Raw genomic sequence first — 21,561 nt, 5'->3', positions numbered from 1 at the left:
TGTATTGCATGATGAACACTGAATAAAAAAAAAGATAAAAGCAAATCTTTGATTATAGAGAGCCTGAATTTAAAAAAGTACTTTGGCATTACATTTAAACTCTTCATTGATTATAACAAAATACATGACCAATGCTGGTTCCTAAAGCAATGAATTACTTTTTGACCTGACTCCATAATTTCATTTAGCTTATGGAGGATACCTTCTTAGTCCTTTTTTTAAAATCTATTTATTATTTTTGACACTATTTATTTATGCATGGATAGCTTTCATAAGTTATATATACATTTAAGAGATGATCAATTTTAATGACATCCCTTGACAGGGGAAAGAATCAGATTTCTGATACAATGTTTTACCCATGTTGACACAGGTAATTTTTGAAGTTCTGGAAGTCCTTGTCAATAGCTTTTATGTTGTAGAGACAGGTTTCTGCATATACACATACCTGGAAGAGAAGATCAGAAGTTGGCCTGACTCGTTGTTGGAAAAGAATGCTTAATGTTCGATTCTGTTGCTCCAAATCAAAGACTCTTGTTTTCAACTTCACACATTCTTCCCTTAGATCCTACAGGGAATATATTTAAAGAAACCAAAGGTTAAAATGGAAAGAGATCTTTGCATATTAGAATCCCATGTTATCAGATATTTCAGACACCTTAGTAAAAACAGTACTCTTGTTCTTGTAGGCCACTAAAGATAAATCATACACAATGTTTTCTTCCCCATTATATGACAGAATTATTATGTGCAGGAAAGACCTATTTTTTAAGCAACTTAAAATCACGAGTGCATTAATCTCGAATGCTATTTTTGGATATGATAAATCTTAGTGATATAAAGTCAATTTAAGTTTTCACAGATATATTTTGCCATTTCACTCTCTTAATAGAAGTAATCATAAAGTACAAATAAAAAGGACAACAACATTTTTGAAAAGAATAGAGATTTCATATACTGAAGAAGCTATCATATGTGATAAAGCCTTTCCTTGTCATTTATGAAAATGTGGTGAAATTTTCAGTGCTGTGGTTACCAGAGTCAAGACACATTTTGGACAAAGGAAGCAACCCTGAAGACTTAAAGGCCATAGAAAAAAATGAATTACCAACAACAAAAAAAGTCACTAGAAAGTTGCTCATCTTCTAAACCAGTAGATTTCCCTACCTTTTGGGCATACTTTGATCCTAGTGTTGGGGAAGTAGTTACTGTTAGTATCCTAAGGAAACAGCTCTATTTTTTTGGGGGGAGGGGAAGGAAGGTTGGATCTTTTTTTTAATTAATTTGTTTTTCTTTATAGACTTACAAACTTTCATGATTATGTTTCAGTCATACAATGTTCGAGTACCCATTCCTCCACCAGTGCCCATTCTCCACCACCAATCCCTCCACCCAGTGTCCCTCCCGCCACCCACACCCCTTATCACCCCCTGCTGGGGGCAGGTCTTTTGAATAGCTCTGACACCATATAACCTTTTCCCAACTTCCATAAGAGAATCTGGCACAGAGGAGTTTATTTTATTAAATAAAATTAAAAAAAAAACTTTTTGGAGTATAAGACTAGTTAATTAGTGATTCTTTCAGAAGGGAAAGGAGAGAGTGTTAGTTAAATTGAATAAGAGGGTCAATTGTGTGATGAAAAATAGAACTCAACTTTTAGTGGTGAATTTAATAGAGTAAGCTTACTTGACCTTTAGTGATGCATACCTGAAAATTTAAACTTCTATAATAAAATGTTATTTTTTAAAAGAAATGAGGTATTTAAAAAAAAGGTTTCTGTTTTTACCAGGAAAAATATAAGCCCTGCTTAGTGTCCTTTTTATTTATTCATTTTTGAATCCCTGTGAGATTCAGCTACAAAGCTTTCATGATCGGGTTTCAGTCATACAAAGATTGAACACCCATCGTCTACAAGTATGCATTTCCCACAATTAATGTACCCAGTATCCCTCCAGTCACCTCCACCCCACCCCATCCCCCACTTCTATGGCAGACTCTTTTCTTACACTCTACTTTGGGGCATTATGGTTTGCAATACAGATACTGAGAGAACATATGTTTGGTCCTTTGTCTACTTTCAGCACATATCTCGCATCGGAGCGATCCCTCCAATTATCATTGACTTAGTGGTCTCTTCTCTATCCCAGTTGCCTTTTCCCCCAGCATACTGAGGCAGGCTTCCAACCATGGAACAATCCTCCTGGCTCTTGTCTCTAATGTCTGTAAGTGTTAGTCTCATACTAACACTTTGTATTCCACAAATGAGTTCTGCTAATGTTCTAACTGCTTCATTCATGCTACCATCCTACCTCCTCATTCTCAAATTCCTTTCTCATTCATTTAACTTTTCTAGTTAATGTTTGGCATTTTGATGTTAAATTTAAATTCTATTTAATTTCCTTTGACACTTTTATCTGATAACCCCCAAATATGGTGTCTTTTCCTAAATTTAAGCAGCTTTCAATACCTTTGATGAAAAATCTGCCTTATACTATATTTTGTGGATTTTACCTTTCCTTCTCTATACTTTACCAGTTAGATGACATACTTAATAGACATATAAAAAGATACTGTAACAGCAGCACAATATTACTGTTATTACACTCCTTTATTCCATCATATAATATAGCATCATATAAGTAGGGGCTTATAAACTTGTGTGACTGTTTTCTTAGAGGGGATGATGATGATTATGATAATGAAAATATACTTTCTGAAAATGAAAATTTCATCTCTCAACACTTATTTGCAGAGCTATGTATTTCTAGGAGGGGGAGGCTTCTTGTAGTTCTTAAGGTACTGGCAGGTGAGAGAGAACAGCTGTCCACTCTGATCTCTGGTATATAAACAGGAGTCAATTAGAGGCTTGGATCTGTTTCAACCTAACTACGAAACTCGAGACATCTGGCCTCTGAGACTTTACCTGAGCATGTATCATCATATTTAGTATTATTTGTCCTATTAACAAGGGGACAAAAAAAACAGTCCAATGTTTGGGACATTGTATAGGGTACACTTTTCTCATTTCTTTTGAGGTAAATGAATGAAATTCATGGACAGTTGCAATTTATTGCTGATTCCACAGACGCAGAACAGATAAAAGAAACGTCATGCGCAGGAGACACTTTTGTCCAAGATCTAGGAGAGCAGCAACCATCAGAGGTAGAACAGAAGTGTGTGTGTGTGTGTGTGTGTGTGTGTGTGTGTGTGTGTGTATGCGCATTCAAACACACCATTTAGCAGAGGGCATTTAGGAGTCCTAGACTCTGCTTGAATTAAAAGGCTGAATTTCGGGCTGGAACAATAGCACAGCAGATAGGGCATTTGCCTTGCACGCAAGCCAACCTGGGTTCGATTCCCAGCATCCCATATGGTCCCCTGAGCACTGCCAGGAGTAATTCCTGTTGCAGAGCCAGGAGTAATACCTGTGCATTGCTGGGTGTGACCCCCCCAAAAAAGCAAAAAAAAAAGGCTGAATTTGTTTTTTTTTAATTTGGAATTCAATCTCTGTTTCTATTTTATTTATGTTAATTTTTATTCTTAGCATGTATAGAACATTCTCTGCTCCCAAACACTAATTGTTTTCACTACTTCTAATTAAGCAATTAATAAAAGCTGACTGTGAGGTAAATAAATATTAATAGTACCTATTGGGTGTGAAACACAGTCACTCTCATTTGCAAAAGCAGATATGGAAAAGGAAGCACACATATATGGATTTATAAGGAGAATGGAGACCGGCAAGCAACAGCATCAATAATTATTAGTAGAAAATGGAGAATAGCTTAAAAGAGCTTTTCAGATGGGTAGATAATAACAAAATGAGACAATGAGAGAAAATATTCATTGTACTCTACAGAGAGGTTTTGTACAAGAGCCCAGATTTCAATGGCCATCATGGTTACCTAAGGTGGTAAAATTTCATTAGCGGGAACACAATTTATTGACCTTGAGAACTGCTTATCATTCTTGGCTCATGCATATCTGCACACGGCACACAGAGGAGGGGAAAGTGGAAGATTTCATGAATGTGACACTGGTCGTCTAACCAGTGAGAAGTAGAAATGGGATTGACATACTATATCCCGCTGTGCTGTTTGAATAATTTTGTTCTCTCTAATCAAGCTGTTGATGTAACTGATGCCAGAAAAGTGCCATTACCAGGAAACTATAATTAAAAAAACCTTCATGAGAATCTACGTACATCCAGTTAAACAGAACAGGACTGGATAAATGGAAAGGGAGAAGGGAGAAAATAATCCTTTCCCTCATCATTTCAGTGGGACATTGGCAGAAAGTAGAAACTGGCTACCATTGCTTCTTCTGCACTTCGAATGGAAACCCAACCAACATAAAGAAGCTTATGTTATGTTTAGGCTATATTTGCAACTAAAACATAATTTTATGATTATAAAGTATTATTTAATATAAAACTTTCTAGAGAAGTTCCATTCAGTATAATAAAGGTTTTGTGATTAGCCCATAACTTTTAATTTGAATGATATTCACAATTCTGTTGTGTTTATAATTTAATTTTATTGATTTGTTGCTGGTTTATATTATAACATTTAAACATTAACTTCAAACTTCTATGTGTGTATGATATTCACATCTCAAACCTCCAAAGTTCCAAGAGGCTTCCATAACCAAGACTACTATACTCAAGTTCTCAACCCAGCTTCCTTATTCCCTCAGTAAACAACCTAGATTTCTCTGAATATAGGTGTTCATTTTGTTGCTTTTTTAAGAACTACTATTCTGACCAGGTCATTATCAGAGGGAGGGTCTAGACTATCCTTCCCAAGTAAGGTATCAAAAACAGAATAACTCTCTTCCTTGGAGATACAAGGGTCTGATATCATGGCTCCCATTGGGAGCTGGGCCATTTTTCCTCTTCCATAATCACTTTTCTATAGCTTTATAGTACTTATCAGATTCAAGAGAAGACACTACTGAAAATAGGATGGTACATCTTCTGATGTAAGAAAAGGGAATATGCATTTATGGGATATATATATACACACACATATAGACATGCATATATATATATATACACACAAAAAAAAACCCCATATACACACATAAAAACATAGTATAAGACTAACACCCAAGGACAGTAGAAACAAGAGCCAGGGGCATTGGTCTATAGTTGAAAGCCTCCCTGAAGAGCTGAGGGAGAGGACACATAGAATACAGAAGAGACCATTATGACAATGACAGTTGAAAGGGATTGCTTCAGTGGGAGATGTATGCTGAAAGTGGGTTTAGGACCAAACATGATTGCCTTTCAGTATCTGTATTACAAACCATAATGCCCAAAAAGAGGGGGGAGGGAAGGAGAGAGAGGGAGCAAGAGAGAAGGGAAGAGAGAGAGAGAGACAGAGATAGAGACAGAGACAGAGAGACAGAGACTGAGAGAGAAGAAAAGTGCCTGTCACAAAGGCAGGTTGGGAGGATGGTAGATGGTGGCAGGAGGAATACAGGGGATATTGGTAGTGGGAAATATATACTGGTGGAAGGATGGGTATTGGAACATTGTATGACTGAAACCCAATCATGAAAGCTTGTAACTCTGACTCACGGTTTTAAAAATAATAATTAATTAATTAAAAATAAAATAAAATAGAAAAACAAAAGGGAATGCACGCTTAATTTTATCATGAATAAAATAAACATTGACTATATTCAACCTCATGTAAGAAAATGTAGTATTCTTGGGCTCAAGAATACAGCTAGGCTTGATTTTCCTGCCAACCTACAAGTTATCACGGATCAAAATTTAAAAAGTAGGGAGTTATAGTTGTATGTGAGAACATACACAGTTCTACAGGCCCCTTCTCATCTAATAATATCAAAGGAAAATTTCCAAAGGATAATCTATACATTATAATCCATAAGCTTACATGTACTTAAGCTTGAAGAAGATTCTGTGTCCTTCTATAAATATCATCTGAGGAACACAGTTATTTTATGAAAAAAATGCTCTCTCTGGACTGAAGTAAATTCAGAAAATGTTGATGATAGGACCATACTGATAATATCACTGAAAAATTTCTGAGAATTATTTTATTCTTATTTTTTCATTTAAAATTATACCACATTAATATACCAATTTAAGATACAGAGCAGATCAAGGAGAAAAACTGACTTAGAATTGTGGGAGCCTAAGGTTTGATCCTAAATGTTCGTATGTCTTTGAAGAATAAGTTAGTCTGGCTAAACTTTAATTTCCTAATGTGTAAACTGGGCTACTACCCCAAACCTGGATTACAAAGAACCAGTGTCTCAGCTGCATCATTAGATGATGTGTCAACTGCACCTCATTCCATTCTCAAGCTTAATGAACGCCACACTTCCAGTCTCTGCTGGTCACATTCTTTCTTGGTAGCAACATAGTCATCCTTTTTCAAGGATATTAAGAACTGAGTGATTTCCAAAGCTAATTGACAACCTCAAGATTAAATGCGAACCTAGGTTTCCTGAAATTCTAGGGTTCAAACTAAAACTGATTCTGAGATAGCTTGACTCCAAATTTCCACAGTCACTTTTGACACCACATATGTCAGATAACAGATGTTCTTTCTAGTCAGCACTGGCAGTGCTTCCAGAAGATTTAAGAAATCCAAGGGCTGCCTTGCCCTTCTATTTCCAGCGATCATAACTAATAATTGGATTTCAATCCATCTGTTGATTTTCATAGAATCCCCTCTGCCTACTGAACATTGATGGAAAAAAAAGGCAGGTGGATGAATGAGACCATGGAGGGCAAATGGTTCAAAAAATAAGAACATGGAGTTTGAGTGTAGTGACCCAATGCTAACATATAGCCTTACCACTTCTGGAAAATGGAAGTATTGACAAATTATAACTTTTCAATTGTAATGAGAAAACTATGACTTCCTGCACTTAGTGTGATGTATATGGGGCCTGACTCTTTGTAAACACAACCAAACCCTTTTGAGGGAACCGCAGACCATTGTTAGAAAAAAGACAGATGGCCAACTGCCCCTCCTACTAGGGAAATATGTAGAAGCTTGGAGTTCTTTCTGCTTCTGGCTCTGAAATAGCATATTGCTATCAAACTAGGTTCTACATCTCTCTAAATAGTTGTGGCTGTATTGCTGGATTTCACTATATATGAACCCGTTTTCCATGTTGGTAAAATGAAAGCACTAAATAAATACTAGGTTACTCTAAAAGGTGCATTGATAAGGTTAAACTTGTGATATGCTAGAAAACAACTTGAGGAGAAAAGACTTTTCTGTCCAATTTCTGTCTTTATGGCCAAAAAATCCCTGCACAGAACTTAGGCAAGTTACATTTTCAATGAGTGTAATTGAGATAATGAAGATAAAATATAGCTCTGAGAAAAAAAATGAGTTTATCCTGGATTATTGATTTCACTTCCATTTGTAGACTTAGACCTATGATTTGGAGGTCTAAATGGAAGTGAGCTGGGTTTAATATTGTCACTTGAACCTTATTGATTTGAAGAAAGGACACTGCTGTCTTAAGGGAATCTTGAGCTTTTGAGATAAATTGAATTACTTGATTAGGACAGTGTATGTAAATTTGACAAAACTGATATGTTTATGAAAATATTTTTTCTATCAGCATTCTAAAAAAGCATATTTTATTATCTCAGGATGCTTCTCTGAGGAAAATTATGTTTTGCCCGAGAAAGGCTTTTTTTGGCTAGCCAATGAAGAGCTCTAGCCATGGCAGATTTGTTCCTGTGGTGCAGTAACAATTAACATATTCCAGAACTGTTTGGTTATGTCTATAATTTTGCCTCGAGATTGTTTTGTTTTGTTATTTAGATGAATCTCTCCAAACTAATTCAAGGCAGACTTTAGTTTTTCACTCCTGGCTTTGGAGTACATTTTATTTCCTATATTGTGTTCTTAATTAAAAAGAAATTTCTGTCTTTTTACAGCAATTTTACAGTGCCTATAAAAACTGAGAGGCATGTGTTTTCATAGAACATGATTCTTTTGGAATCCCTGAAAGCCTTGACATCTCTTGCAGCCTCAGAATGTCCCTGAGGTATGCTAGCTCACAGTTGCATGTCTTTTTGTATCTTACTGCTTAACTGTACCAAGGTAGATTTATCTGTTTACTAGTTATTACTTGGATTTGTGTAGCTATTTTTTTGTGGCTGACCTGAAGGGTCCCATTTTCCTTTATATTGTACGAGACAACTTCGTTGTCTCTTTCCTGAGGCACATGAAAAAAGACTGCCTTGAGGAGTCTTTCAACAGCTACACATATAGATTCAACAGAGTTCCTTTCAGTCTCCATTTGTAATTAAAGGAGCATAAAGTTTCCAATGGGAGGAAAACCACTAAAAGAATTAAGTATCTGATAAAGAAAAGACATTCAAATATGTTGTGGCAGAAGCTGTGAGTTGATCTTCAACACGTTTCCCTCCTACTTCCACAATGATAGGACAATCCGTTTCAGCCAGGAACATATACAGAATTGAGACTTCTTTAACAACTTCCTTTGGTGTGACTGTGTGACTAACATCTGCCAAAGCAGTTGAAGAAGGGAATAAGTATAAAGGTTTTGGGAAGTATCTGTTAAAAAAATAGCTGAAGGATGTGTGTGTGTGTGTGTGTGTGTGTGTGTGTGTGTGTGTGTGTATGGGGGGGCTGTACAGCAGGCAGTGTGCTTACCTTGCAAGAAGCCAAACGAGGTTCCATCCTATAGAGTCCTCTGAACCCAACAGGATTGATCCCTGAGCTTAGAGCCAGGAGGAAGCCCTGAGAACTTGAGCACTTCTAGATGTGATCCAAAACCAAAACCAACCTCTCCCTCAAAATAGGTAACTGGTGGGGGTCAGAGAGGTAGTACAGCTGATAAGGTGCTTGTCTTGTACACAACCCACCAAAGTTTCATTCCTCGCACCTCCATAAGTGATCCCACAGTAGAGAGCCTGGAGTATATCACCAGGTGTGGACCAATGCTTCCCCCCTCCCCCGCCAAAAAAAAATTATGAAAAGGTGGGAACACTTCAAGAAAACCAGTTGAATACTGACAAATATCTGCATTTATCTACTATGCTCCAAAATGGGATATTTTATTGTTTAAAGGCAGAATAGGCAGGTAGTGAAAACTAGGTATAGGAATATCATGCCCAGAAATTACCATATATTGTACCCCATTCCATTGAGGGATACTGACATATACAATTGTATCCATTAAAAGTGAATAACAAGATCACTTGATGTACATTGTGCTGTGGAATGATTACTGAGCTCTAAAAAAATGATAAACGCATTCATAGTTAATTTGTGTCTGTGTGCGTGTGCATGGTGTAAGAATTCTTAAAATGTGCTCTCAAATATACAACAATGATATTGTTTTATATTTACCATAAATGGATTTATTTTTTTGTTAGGGGATAATTTTATTTATTTTCATCTATATTTTTATAAAGGCACCATTATTTGCAGTATTGGTAATATTGGGTTTCAAGCACACCATACTATAACGGCAAACACACCACTGAAGTGCCTTTATCAATGTCCTTAAGTTCTCTTTCATTCCTGCCAGCTCAACCATTTGGCAAAGTCAGGTGTTTGGAACTCCTCGGAGCCGCTACCATAGCTATTGCTGATTCTTACAGAAACTTCTCTACCCATTCTGTCTCACAGAAAGACCACAATAATTCTAGGAGGGAGGAATTATCACCCCCATTTTACAGCAGAGGAACTAAAGTATAGGAAAATTACATAGCTTCCTTTAGCTCCAAGAGCTCCTTCTGCATTGCAGTGCCTTTGAATGCTGCCCATAAAAGACTATTCATTTTATAGGAATAGCTGTAAATCTTATTTAACTCATTTATTATGTTTGCATTTACTAAATAAAAATGATAGATTTGCTGCCCATCTGGGTGCATAGAAATCTTTCACTTCAAATGGCTTTGTTACTTTCTAAAGAGTTTGAATTTTACAATTCTGTTGGCTATTGATGTTACTTCATATGTCATCTAAAACACACAATTTTACCTTAAGTGAATAAATAGAAAAGTACTGCATCTATCAATCACAGTTCCCTCGTTTGACATTATGAGTTCCAATCTATTCACATAAGTACCTTGAAAAGAATAAAGACAGAGAGTGACCTACCTTTTGAGTTAGTAGAGCTTGAACAACTTGGTTGGCTACCTTTAAAAAGAAAAAGAATTATTGTTCATAATAATGAGACTTCATACACATGAACTCTAATTTACCAATAAGTTTCTCACAGCTTACTCGAGTTAATTAGTTTCTCATTTGCCTCTTTCCTCTACTTCTGGAGGACCTGATTCTTTTCATAATAAGCCTATCATTCTAGGTAATATTTTGCTTTTTCCAAAGGTGACCTTGCTGCTAATTAAGATGGTTAGGCTGGAAAGATTCATTCCTTCACTTCCACTCTTCCATAGTTGAAAACATAATATTCTTTCATATGTAAAGTTCTCCAAGAAGGTTAAAAAATGACACAGTGCGAAAAACAATCCTAATTATCTGTACATAGTTTCTACATTTTGCTGATTTATAATGTCCTTTGCTTCTCCTTTCTAATTTTTTGCTCTGTGACTACTTCACCACTTCAAATTACTTTCAGTAAAGATAGGTGAGTAGTGGAGAACGGAGTGAACTCATTTCTCCCCCTATATAGTCTGCTTTCTTTCTCACCTCTTCTTTCAGGCTACTCACTTATCACATTGCTATCTGTAATAATTTAGTTATTGTTTATGTTAACATTCATTTCCGCCTGATCCCTAATGTGTATTGGCTACAAACATCAAAGTACATTTCTTATACCCAAGTGTCACTATGTGAGCAGCATCTGGCTGGAACTGATTTACAAAAATGAGTTGGGGCTGGGGTTGGAGTGGGAGTTAAAAGGGAGGGATACTGAGAACTTTGGTAAATAGGAGGCGAATGCACCGGTGATGAGTGTAGTATTGAAATGAACGTGCATAAGAAATCTTCATTAGCAGTATTGTAAATCACAATTTACAATCAATAAATTTATCTCAGTCAATAAAAAAAGAGCTATAAAAGCAAGTAAACTATCTGCCCAATGAGTAATAAGCAGAATATTTCCCTGGACTTACAGGAAAACTCTAGAAAGAGGGGCTTACCCTTCATTCTCCTTTACCCTTTTGGGATGTAAAAGTAATGGCTGAAACCTAAATAATCACACTGAAAAGAGGAGTTACATATAAAAATTTTCATCAGGTAGAAAAATAAAATGAGCCTTGTCTAGTTGATTCAGAGGCTGCACTCTCTGCTCTTCTAGGTATGAAAGAAATAAAAAAGCCACTACTATTTTTAGTTTATTCTAATTAACCACCGAATATAATTCTTTTAAATATGTTCATAGTTCCTTAAAATTTTTAAGTATCAGGCGGCTTGGGAGAGAACACAAAGTTGGGTCTTTCTCAGCCTAGTGAGGTAATTTTTCTTAATATAAGTCAGTCTAAGAAATACCATTCCCTTTCTGTGAGTGGCTCAGAAATGGGCAAGTTTAATCCATGCCACCATGCCTGCCCGGAGGGGAAAGGGTGTTGGTCCCTTCTGCCTTTTTCTCTCTGAAAAGAAAGATGGCAGCCGCTTGGGAGCTTTGTGGAAAGCCAGGTATGAGCCGGTCGTGACAGGGCGACTGAAACCTCATGGGAAGGGGGGAGTTCCCGGCTTGTCCTTCACGTCCTACTGAGGTCACGAGTTGCCCCCCACCAGCGGCTCTCCGGCACAGCCATTGCTCCAGAGCACAGAAACCAATCTCATAACTATCTGACTCTCAGCAGAAATACTTCCAGGGTTAATAAGTAAAATACCAGAAATCCAAAATTGCGTGGCCGCTATTGATTCTTGTGACCATCTGTAGAAAACAAATTATTTCAAAATGCCTTTTCAGCACGTCTGATTTGGGGGTGTAAACTCTAAATAATAATGGTGCATTTTTTATTGAAACAATAAATCTAGTCAAAGGAGATAGAGTGTTAACTAGAATTCATCTGCCTCACATGCTTTGGGATGGTTGGGGGGGGGTTATTGGGGTTCTTTGTGGTGAAAAATAAGTATTGGTAAAGGGAAATGTGTTTGATATTTGCATGACCGAGACTTAAACCTGAAAGCTTTGTAACTTTTCCCACAATGATTCAATAAATAAATAAATAAACAAAAATATATAAATAAATTTAAAAAAAAAGAAATGGGCAAGTGACACCATTCCATCTAAGCGACATAAATAAAACTATGTTCAAAAATGTTTCAAGTATTTCAATCATTTTCTCAGATAACTGTTCATAATTTTTAACCGAATTTTCATAAGTGCCTATATTTTTACTGTGTATTAAAAACATACAAAGGGTTAATTAAAAAATTACAGTATATCTTTGAAAATATTCACCAATACTATTGATAAAATTTAAGTGGTTAGGCAAATTATGGGGCACTTTTGCTCACTCAGTTTTGCTTTAATATTTTTCAACATAGATTTGCAGTGTTTGAAATAAAAGATGATTCCTTGGTGTCAAAGAGTGCATGGACGGTAGGATATTGGCAGGAATACAACTATAACAGTGTAAGTATATAATCATCGTGGCAATTCTCACATTCAACTGAAGTCGGAGGAATATATTTTCATCTTCTATTTCTCTTGATAGCAACTACATGTTTTCCGATTCTATATTATGTATACTTATTTTCCTGTCTGGTATAAGGAAAGACAATCATGATACAAATGTTTACACAGAGTTTACTTCTTTCTTGACTCAATATTGACAAAAATGCACATATTTAATGACAGGTGGTTACCAATAAATCTCGAAATATTAAAGTATAGGCTGTCATCAACTCATCAGTTCATGGTAGGGAGTATTTACACCAAGCAGGAAGTGACTATGATTAGATTACCTACAATTGGTTAGCTGAACTGTAGGCATCAAAAGACTTTTTTTGTTTTGGAGTCATCAGGATCTTTTCAAAACTTGCATTTGTGATAATAAAAAAAGAAAGTTATTTAAACTAGCTATAGATTTGAAGAAAATGAACTCTTAACTATTTTTTACACCAGTTCAAAATAAAACATTGTGCTTAAGAACGGTCCAAGACAATGGGAACATTTTCTTTCTTCTTTATAACTTTGTTAATACATGATAAGAATAGTGCTATACATAAGATTCAGTCTGTACAAATAGGCTGATAGCATAATCTTGAAGAATTTGAAGTTTTTATATAGTCATCATTTTCAAATGAGACTTTAAAGCCAAACTAGGCAATATATATATATATATATATATATATTGGGGGTGTCACACCCAGCAATGCTCAGGAGTTGCACCTGGCTCTTCACTCAGGAATCATTCCTGGTGGTGCTCGGCCAACGGTACTTGAGCCACACAGTACAAAAATAATTGAGAAATTGAAAAATAAGAAATAGAAATATGTCCAAAGAAAGAACTTTTAACAAATATGCTTTGGATATATTTTCTAAGCTTTGGACCTTAGTTTATTTTACTGAGGCAGCAGGGGCAAGCAGGATATTTGTGGGAGCAAAATATGAAAGAGATTTGAGCTCAAGTGTTTTTCATAGTGATACACATTGCAATGTAGAAGAGCGAGGGAACAACCTGGCTCTTCATATCCATAACTGTAGAAAGCCCTCCATCTGTGGAGGTGCTGTGAGAAATGCATGAGATGACAAAACTAAAGAATGACCTTGGGAAGTCCCTGATATAAACCAGTCATTAGAGAATAGAAAAAATTTCAGGTAAGACGCTAATGATTAAAGAATATAAGGAATTTTATTTCAAATTTAATGAAAAATACAATACTTATGCACAAGCTGGAGCAATAACACAGCAGGTAGGGTGTTTGCCTTGCACGCGGCCAACCCGGCCGACCTGGGTTCAGTTCCTCCACTCCTCTTGGAGAGCCTGCCAAGCTACCAAGAGTATCTGGCCCGCATGGCAAAGCCTGGCAAGCTCCCCGTGATATATTCGAAATGCTGTGTTTGTATTCAAACACAGTAACAAAAGGTCTCATGATGGAGACATTACTGGGCCCACTCGAGCAAATCAATGAGCAACGGGAGAACAGTGCTACAGTGTTACAATATTTATGCATATAAATTTTAAACACTTCCCATTTTTACTCTATAAAAACAACTCCTGTAAAATACAATAAACAGGAGAATTTCATTTTACACGTATATGTCACTGTCACTGTCCTCCTGTTGTTCATCGATTTGCTCGAGCAGGCCCAGTAACATTGTGAGACTTGTTATTGTGTTTGGCATATTGAATGCGTCACGGGTAGCTTGCCAGGCTTTTCCATGAAAGCAAGATATTCTCGGTAGCTTGCTGGGCTCTCAGAGATGGGCAGAGGGATCGAACCTGGGTCACCCGTGTTGGCCACATGCAAGGTAAATGCCCTACCTGCTGTGCTATCGTATTCCAGAAAAATCAGGTTTGGATGTTAATTTGCTACTGATAATATTTATTAAATAATTTATTCATCTAAGAAATACATATTACTTAATATAGGACAAAAGTTGTGCTGGACCTCGTAGAAATAACTGAACATACGTGACATCACAGGTAGTAAAAATGGAAGGTAGGCAAGAAGATGTGAATATGTGCCTTGTGCTTTCATGATGCCTCCATTAAAATGAATATTTGAAGCACATGAGAACGCATATGCCAGATTTTCTTCTATCTACACAGACAAAGACATTGATCTTAAAGATTATTTAAAGTCCTTGTATGGAAAATGCAAAAGGATGCATTAATGATGCTAGCATGATCCAATCTTGGCACAGAAACAGAAAGAAAGGAAACAGAAAGAAACACAAGAATCCCTCTTAATAATCTAATTCTGCTTTATTAAACATGGCCTTCCGAGAAATTCTGGTGCTTTCTCTTTTCTGAACAACATTCAAAGTTCTAGGTTTCTTTCTCCTTTGTTTTAAAAGTATGGAGTGAAGAAAGGAGGAAGGGGAATTAAAATATGGCACCCATGTCAACTCCAAAGATCTCTGACCTAGTTTGGGTGGTCTTAAAGGAAGTGCAGGTCCTTCAACTTCTCTTTACAAAAGCTTCACCTAGGAAGTTATTAAGTTTCAATATCTTGACCTGTCGTTTTAATTCGAAAGAGCTAAGAGAGGTATGAGAATCTGTATTCCTGGTGACAATCACTGATCTTTCTGATATATACTGAGTCTGGAAATGGAGAAATGCTGTGTTAGAGGATCGTTTGAAGCTCTTGAATCTTGACATCTGAGTTTGGCACAATATCTAACTCCATGCTCGTACCCATTCTTACTGAAAATGTTCCATAAAGCCGAACATTTAGAGAAGGGCAGTAGTTATTAATTCTGGGTGAGTGTTATGTCCTAGACACTTTCAAAATAAAATCCTACATTCAGGCTTCACTCTTGACCAGAATTAGATGAAAATCTTTGGGGCGGATCCAGACAACAGTGCTTTGCAAGCGCTGAGATAATTAAATACAAGACACTTCCATTCTTAGCTCTCAAACTTCACTGCTTCAGCTCCTGCTAAAGAGGTTCTTTCAGCTCCTACCTGCATGCCTACTCACTGCTTCTCCTGCCCTTGGGTGAATTCTCTCTGTCCTGGAAGTCCACAGAGCTCATTTCCTTCAGGTGTTTTCCTCACTTCACTTCTCTGTGACTACTCATCCCCTCACTTATTTGGCTAGGCTGGAAGCACCCAAAGTTCCTAGGGCCTGAATGATGCTGACACCGAATCCAATAAAATGTATAGAAAACAAACGAAATCCATCTAAATGCAAAACAGCAATTTGAGAAGATGCTATTTTACTTATTTTATGTGTATCATTATAGTCCTCTGCATGTGAATAGTTGGCTATCTTAAAGGAACAGAGGCTGCTTGCTGGCAAAATGGCAGCAGCATGATGAACAAACTGAAGTTAAACATGAAAATCTACAATCTCCCAAGGAAAAGAAAGATTTTTTTTCCTTGACTTTTCCTTTGTATTATAAAGCAAGGTGTGAGGACATAGGTAGCAGAAGAGAAAGAAGGGTGAAGTGGCGAAATGTGTTGCATATGTGGGTGTACGCATTTATGTGCTTATATGTATGTGCATGTCTCCAAGGCTGAGTGTATGTGCACATGTATGTGTATGGTCTATGACTATTTTTTTCTTTTGAAAAAATGTAATCCATTTTTAAGAAGATACAAAGGGAATTTTGGACTCACACGTGTTTCCCCCAAACCCTCAATTTTTCATTTCCGAGAGAATCACAATCAGTATAAATGGGGTTTAAGAACATTTTAAATTTACATTTCTTCTATCTGTGTATGTTTTATGAAACCCACTAGCAAGGAAAAAACTTACATGAGCTCTTACCTTGTTAGTTTGTCTAATTAGTATAAAAAGCCTTGAAAAGAATTTGCAGTTGGCATTATTACCACATTCAACTGCCCCTTTGAGAGCATTCTCTTACAATGCATGAAAATGAATTATCTACCTCATGCAATTAGTTACAAAACAACTGGCATGTATAATCAGGGGCCAGTATTCATGAATACAAAACATTTGTATTGCTTAGAGGCGTTTCTTTCTTGCAAATCACCTCTCTGGCAACAGTTAATTTTTGCAATTAAGATCAGGGGAACTTTCCCTTAAAAAAAAAAAATCTGCCTTTGATGTAAAGTTGAAATTGAAAAGATCTTGTGAGTGCACAGTTTTGTTCTGTCCAATGCAGACTGATATTTTCATAAGGAAATGCTGTGAGCTTGTTGATGGATGGGAGGGGTAAGCTGTAGGAGAATTGTGACAAAAAAAAAAAAACACTTCTGTGGTGTGATTCACACACATTTAACTCCTGAATACAGATTATGTCTCATTGGAAATTTCTGCGCAGGAGGTTAAAGTGAAAGTTTGTTGATCGATACATATGACCTAAGGGCAATATTTGTTCTTCTAAATATCCCTGGATCTATTTGGTCTTTCCTGCCCTAAACTTTGATTGAACCAAGAGCCTGGGGACCAGAGATGAGAAGTGCTGAACTGGCATTGCTAGATTCTGAGTCATCGTTTCCCCTTGTATGTCAACTTACTTGTAACTTTGGATGCTGTATAGATTATTTTCAGTCCTGACATATCAGAAAACTGAAAATATCATTTTTCTTGAGTAACTAACGTACGAGCCAGAAATATTAAGTGACGAGTTTCGTGGCAGTATGTTGAGATTCTCCCACCACGTACAAGTATAATCTGAAGAGTTCTCTGTTGTGGGGACTTGCCTCTCAAGCTTTGGAGTCTATGCATTACCGACACAGATTGTCAGACCCAGCCTGGAATCTGATTTGTCTGAGGTAAGGCCTGAAAATTTGCAATTCTCCCATATACCTAAAGGAGGCAGCACTTGTGGTTAGTCCAAAGGTCTCATTCACTAGTGTGAGGGGTAGAACAACAGCAACAACAACAAATCAAGGAGAAATCTGACAAGGGAGATGACTTCCAATAAAGAGGAAGAAGAGAGGTATCTGGTGGTGGTTAGAATATTATACTGGGATTGAGTCTATGTTCTTTATATTCTAACCCATCGCTTCTAGGTGCAAGGGAGCCTCATGGAAGAGAATAGGTAAGAAACATCAAGAGGAGCTCAATCTCTATCTATCTCCACTTCTGCCCTGTCCCGCTACCCAGAACCCCCCCCCCCCACACACACACTCCATTTTTAGTGAGGCGATAAAATTATAGCCATTGTGCTGGTTTCCATGATACAGTAATGCAACCAAATTAAATGAATTCCCTCTAATAATTCTGAACATAAATCTACTAGATAGAAAAAGGTAAGATTTAGGGTCTTGTGAGATAACTAAGGATGCCATGGTATTAAATACATGATTCCCATCATTGCCAGTGAGAGGCTATCCATAAGGTGTGCGGCCTGGCTGAAAGACAGGTATTTCTGACAGTGTGAGCTGAATGACTAAGGGGAGTTAGGACCAGGGAATACTTTAATTTCTCCTTCACCTCACGGGAACTCTGGCACGCCCATCATCTCTGGTTTCATCTCTTCATTTTCATCAAATAATATTTTGTAAGCTCACTCATGCGTGGAACTCTTTCTTCTTTCATTCTGTTCAAATTATCTTCCTCATGCTCCCATCTCTTATTGGATTCTTCTCAATCCACTGACTGCTTGTGACTGGACTGTGAACATCTTCTCCACTGCCTCTATCACAAACTTGCTTATTCAGAAATGGCATGCGCTTGATGCTGTGTACCCCAGTGATGCAGCCTTTATCACGGACAGGCTGGGATCATACTTAGCAGACAAAAGGAATTTATCCTTCTGTGAAGGATACTTCAGTTGGGTTCCCAAAATATCAAACAATAACCGAAAGAAATTTACAGATCATTGTACTAGTTTCCCCCACCATTTGAATACTAAATGTTCATATACGATATTATTTTGTACATTATTTTGAAGGTCTGTTTGGGAAGGCTTGAAAGATTGTTTTCTATTTATATTGATGGTAATGGTACTCTCAGACTCAAAAGTCACTCCTCGAATAGAAACATTCTGGTTTTGGACATCTGGGGGAACTTGAATAAAGGGATGGAAACGGGAAAATAGAAATAAGGGGACAGGGACCAACAGAGGGGACTGATGACCTTTCATATTAACATATACAGAGTTATAATATTTGAAGGGAAAATGCTAATGTTTGATGTGGGTGGATCATAATAAATAGATACTCAGGGTGTCTAAGAGAATCCTCTTATCAAAAACTTCATTCTTCTTACCTCATCCAGGCACCTCTCATACTCTTCTCTTTGACTTTCATTTTCCAACGCCAATGCTGAATTTTCTGCCTGCAGTAAGGTACAAAAATAATACAAATAAATCAATGAAATGTTGTAATGTGACAACTTGTTCAATACATAACTAAACAGATCTTCTCAGGATAAAAAAAAACATTATTTAAAAAGACTCTTTGTCAAGTTTGCTATAAGTATTATATAAATATCGCAGGGATGACTTCTGTCTTATCAACTTGTTCAAAAAAACGCATTATCATGTTAAAAAGAATACAAAACTTGATATTCTGAACAGGTAGAAAAATCAAATCATGGCCTGATGTGAGTGCTCTGAGAAAGATTACAATGTTTATTTCATTTTATTCTACGAAAATGTAAATGGAAGAAATGCTCATATCCACTTCATTAAGACCTGTCAAGAGTTTCACAGCCCAATACTTGTTCAGGCCATAGAAAAGAATTTCAGATAAATTCATGAAGGCATAATTACAAATGCAAAATGGGGAACTTGAACACAAAAAGTAATGAGAAATTTAAGAACTGTACTATCCTGAAGAGATCTTCCCCTAAAAAAATTACTGCTTTTCTAGGGATATGGTTGTAGTAAAGCACACATGCCATCCTGAATTTGATCTTCAACACCACAAAATATAAATGAATAAAACAGCATGAAAACAGATAAACACAAAATAACTAAAAGGTTGATACTCTTTCCTCTCTCTTATCTATTAAAAAATTACTGCTTTCCTAATCTCCAGGACCACATGGGTATTTGAATTTTAAATAGGATACTATAGGTTGCAATTTAAAAAACTCTTACTAAATAACTAGTGAAACAGTAAGAATGAAAAGTTACCAGTAAGAACATAGTGGATTTAGAAGGAGAATTAGTGGGTTTAGAAGGAGAATTCATGGTTGCATGAATCTGGCCTGGGTCTAGGTCCCAACTGGTAACCTGAGTCTTCATCATCTTTTTTGATCCCAACATGCATTCTGATCTGTGCAAATTAATCTTCCAAGGGCTGCAAGAATGTACATAGCCATTCTCACTTTCCCCAACAAGTTACAACATGGTTCACCTACCCCTTCCAAACCACTCTTCTTGATACTTGAAAATGGGGACATGGTGGTCTGACATAGCTTTCATTGTTGTTTGTTTTTGAGTCACACCAGCTGAGCTGAGGGCTTTACTCCTTGTTCTATATTCAAAAGTCACTCCTGGTGAGCTTGGAGGACCAGACAGTGGATCAAATCCAGGTCAGCCAAATGCAAGACAAACGTCCTACTCTCTGTACTATCTTTCCAGCCCTATGTTACACAGCTTTTTCAAAAGTATGATATGAGTTTTAGGTGGAAAAAAGTCAATAGCTTTCTTTTATAGTTTCTTCACATCAGGTTTCAAAATTAGATTTAAATATGGAAACAATTCAATTTTAACAGATGTTTTCCATGAATAACATGGAGGACTACCACAAACGCTTTTGCAGGTTTATCACTATTAGGGTTTACCAATATTTTATATATACTCAACTTTCTTCTATATAGTTTTATTTTCTATAATGAGAGTAAATTGCAGAGATAATGTATGTTATACAGAAAAGCTTTAGTGTATATTTCTAATAACAAAGATAATCTTAAAAATACTATATAGTTAAAAAGTTTAGGAAACCAATGTGACTATAATATCACAATCTTATTTATGTTCTTATACCCATTTCATCCACTGTATGAATTATGTCATTCTACGACTTTTTTTCTATACAAAATGCCATCCAAGATAGTGCATTATATCTGTCAGTTATTCTTTAATCTGAAAATGTTCTTTTGTCACTTCTGCTGCTGATTATAATTTTTATTCACTGGTTTTAGTGCTGATGGTGATTACCTGTGTAGGATGTCCCTTAATTTGGATTTATTTCAAACTTTCTATGAACATTTTGGAAATGATGCTGGATCCTTCTCAGTGTCTCAACATGGAATGATCCATATATCCCACTACTGGACATATTAAATTTTCTTATTTGATACCTACAAACAATTTCCACTGGAAATTTACTATCTTTAATTTTGCAGTTAGTAAAAAAATGAGATCTTGATACTATAAGAATATTTTATCAAACTTTTTTCTCCTCATTTTAGCAACCATTGATTAATCTTGCCTGAATTAATGATCACTTAGGTCAAATATAGTGTTTTCAGTTCCATGATTCTAAATATATATATAATTAGGGTGTATATATACATATATTTCTAACTATAATCGTTTCTGAATAAGGAATTTTATATTTGTCATCATAAGTACAAAAATACACAATACACAGGTTGAGTTTTAAGATATTGTGACGCTCAAACTGCACTACCTGTTCCAGCATGTCTCTCTGACCTGCCTTACAGGCTTTTAAAAGACTCAGTTGCTTATAAATAGATGAACACGGAGAGTATCATGCTGAGAGAAATGAGTCAGAAGAAAAAGGACAGATATAGAATGACTGTATTCATTTGTCGGATACACAGTAGCACGGCTCTCCCCTTGTTCATGGATTTGCTCAAGTGGACGCAGTAACATCTCCATCGTAAGACTCGTCGTTTCTGTGTTTGGCATATTGAATACACCGCGGGGAGCTTGCCAGGCTCTGTTGTGCGGGCGAGATACTCTTGGTAGCTTGCCGGGCTCTCCGAGAGGGGCGAGGGAATCAAACCCGGCTCGGCTAGGCTGGCTGTACGCAAGGCAAACACCCTACCG

The 21,561-nt window shown here is 36.6% G+C and overlaps 1 protein-coding gene across 1 annotated transcript in view; it reads right to left on the bottom strand.

Moving 5' to 3' along the window:
- NCKAP5 (NCK associated protein 5) overlaps nucleotides 1-21,561 on the bottom strand; it is a 1,139,016-nt gene that overhangs the window by 255,543 nt on the left and 861,912 nt on the right. Inside the window, exons 8-10 of the mRNA XM_056117696.1 lie at nucleotides 18,804-18,872; nucleotides 10,134-10,172; nucleotides 449-568 (exon numbers count right to left, since the gene is read on the bottom strand). Of these exons, the coding sequence (XP_055973671.1) occupies nucleotides 449-568; nucleotides 10,134-10,172; nucleotides 18,804-18,872 (228 nt within the window). The remainder of the gene's footprint in view (nucleotides 1-448; nucleotides 569-10,133; nucleotides 10,173-18,803; nucleotides 18,873-21,561) is intronic.

Source organism: Sorex fumeus, unplaced genomic scaffold, assembly GCF_029834395.1.
Source record: "Sorex fumeus unplaced genomic scaffold, SorFum_2.1 ptg000035l, whole genome shotgun sequence".
Lineage (NCBI taxonomy): Eukaryota > Metazoa > Chordata > Mammalia > Eulipotyphla > Soricidae > Sorex > Sorex fumeus.
The sequence above is the reverse complement of the archived record's forward strand: the minus strand, read 5'-3'. Positions and strand labels throughout refer to the sequence as shown.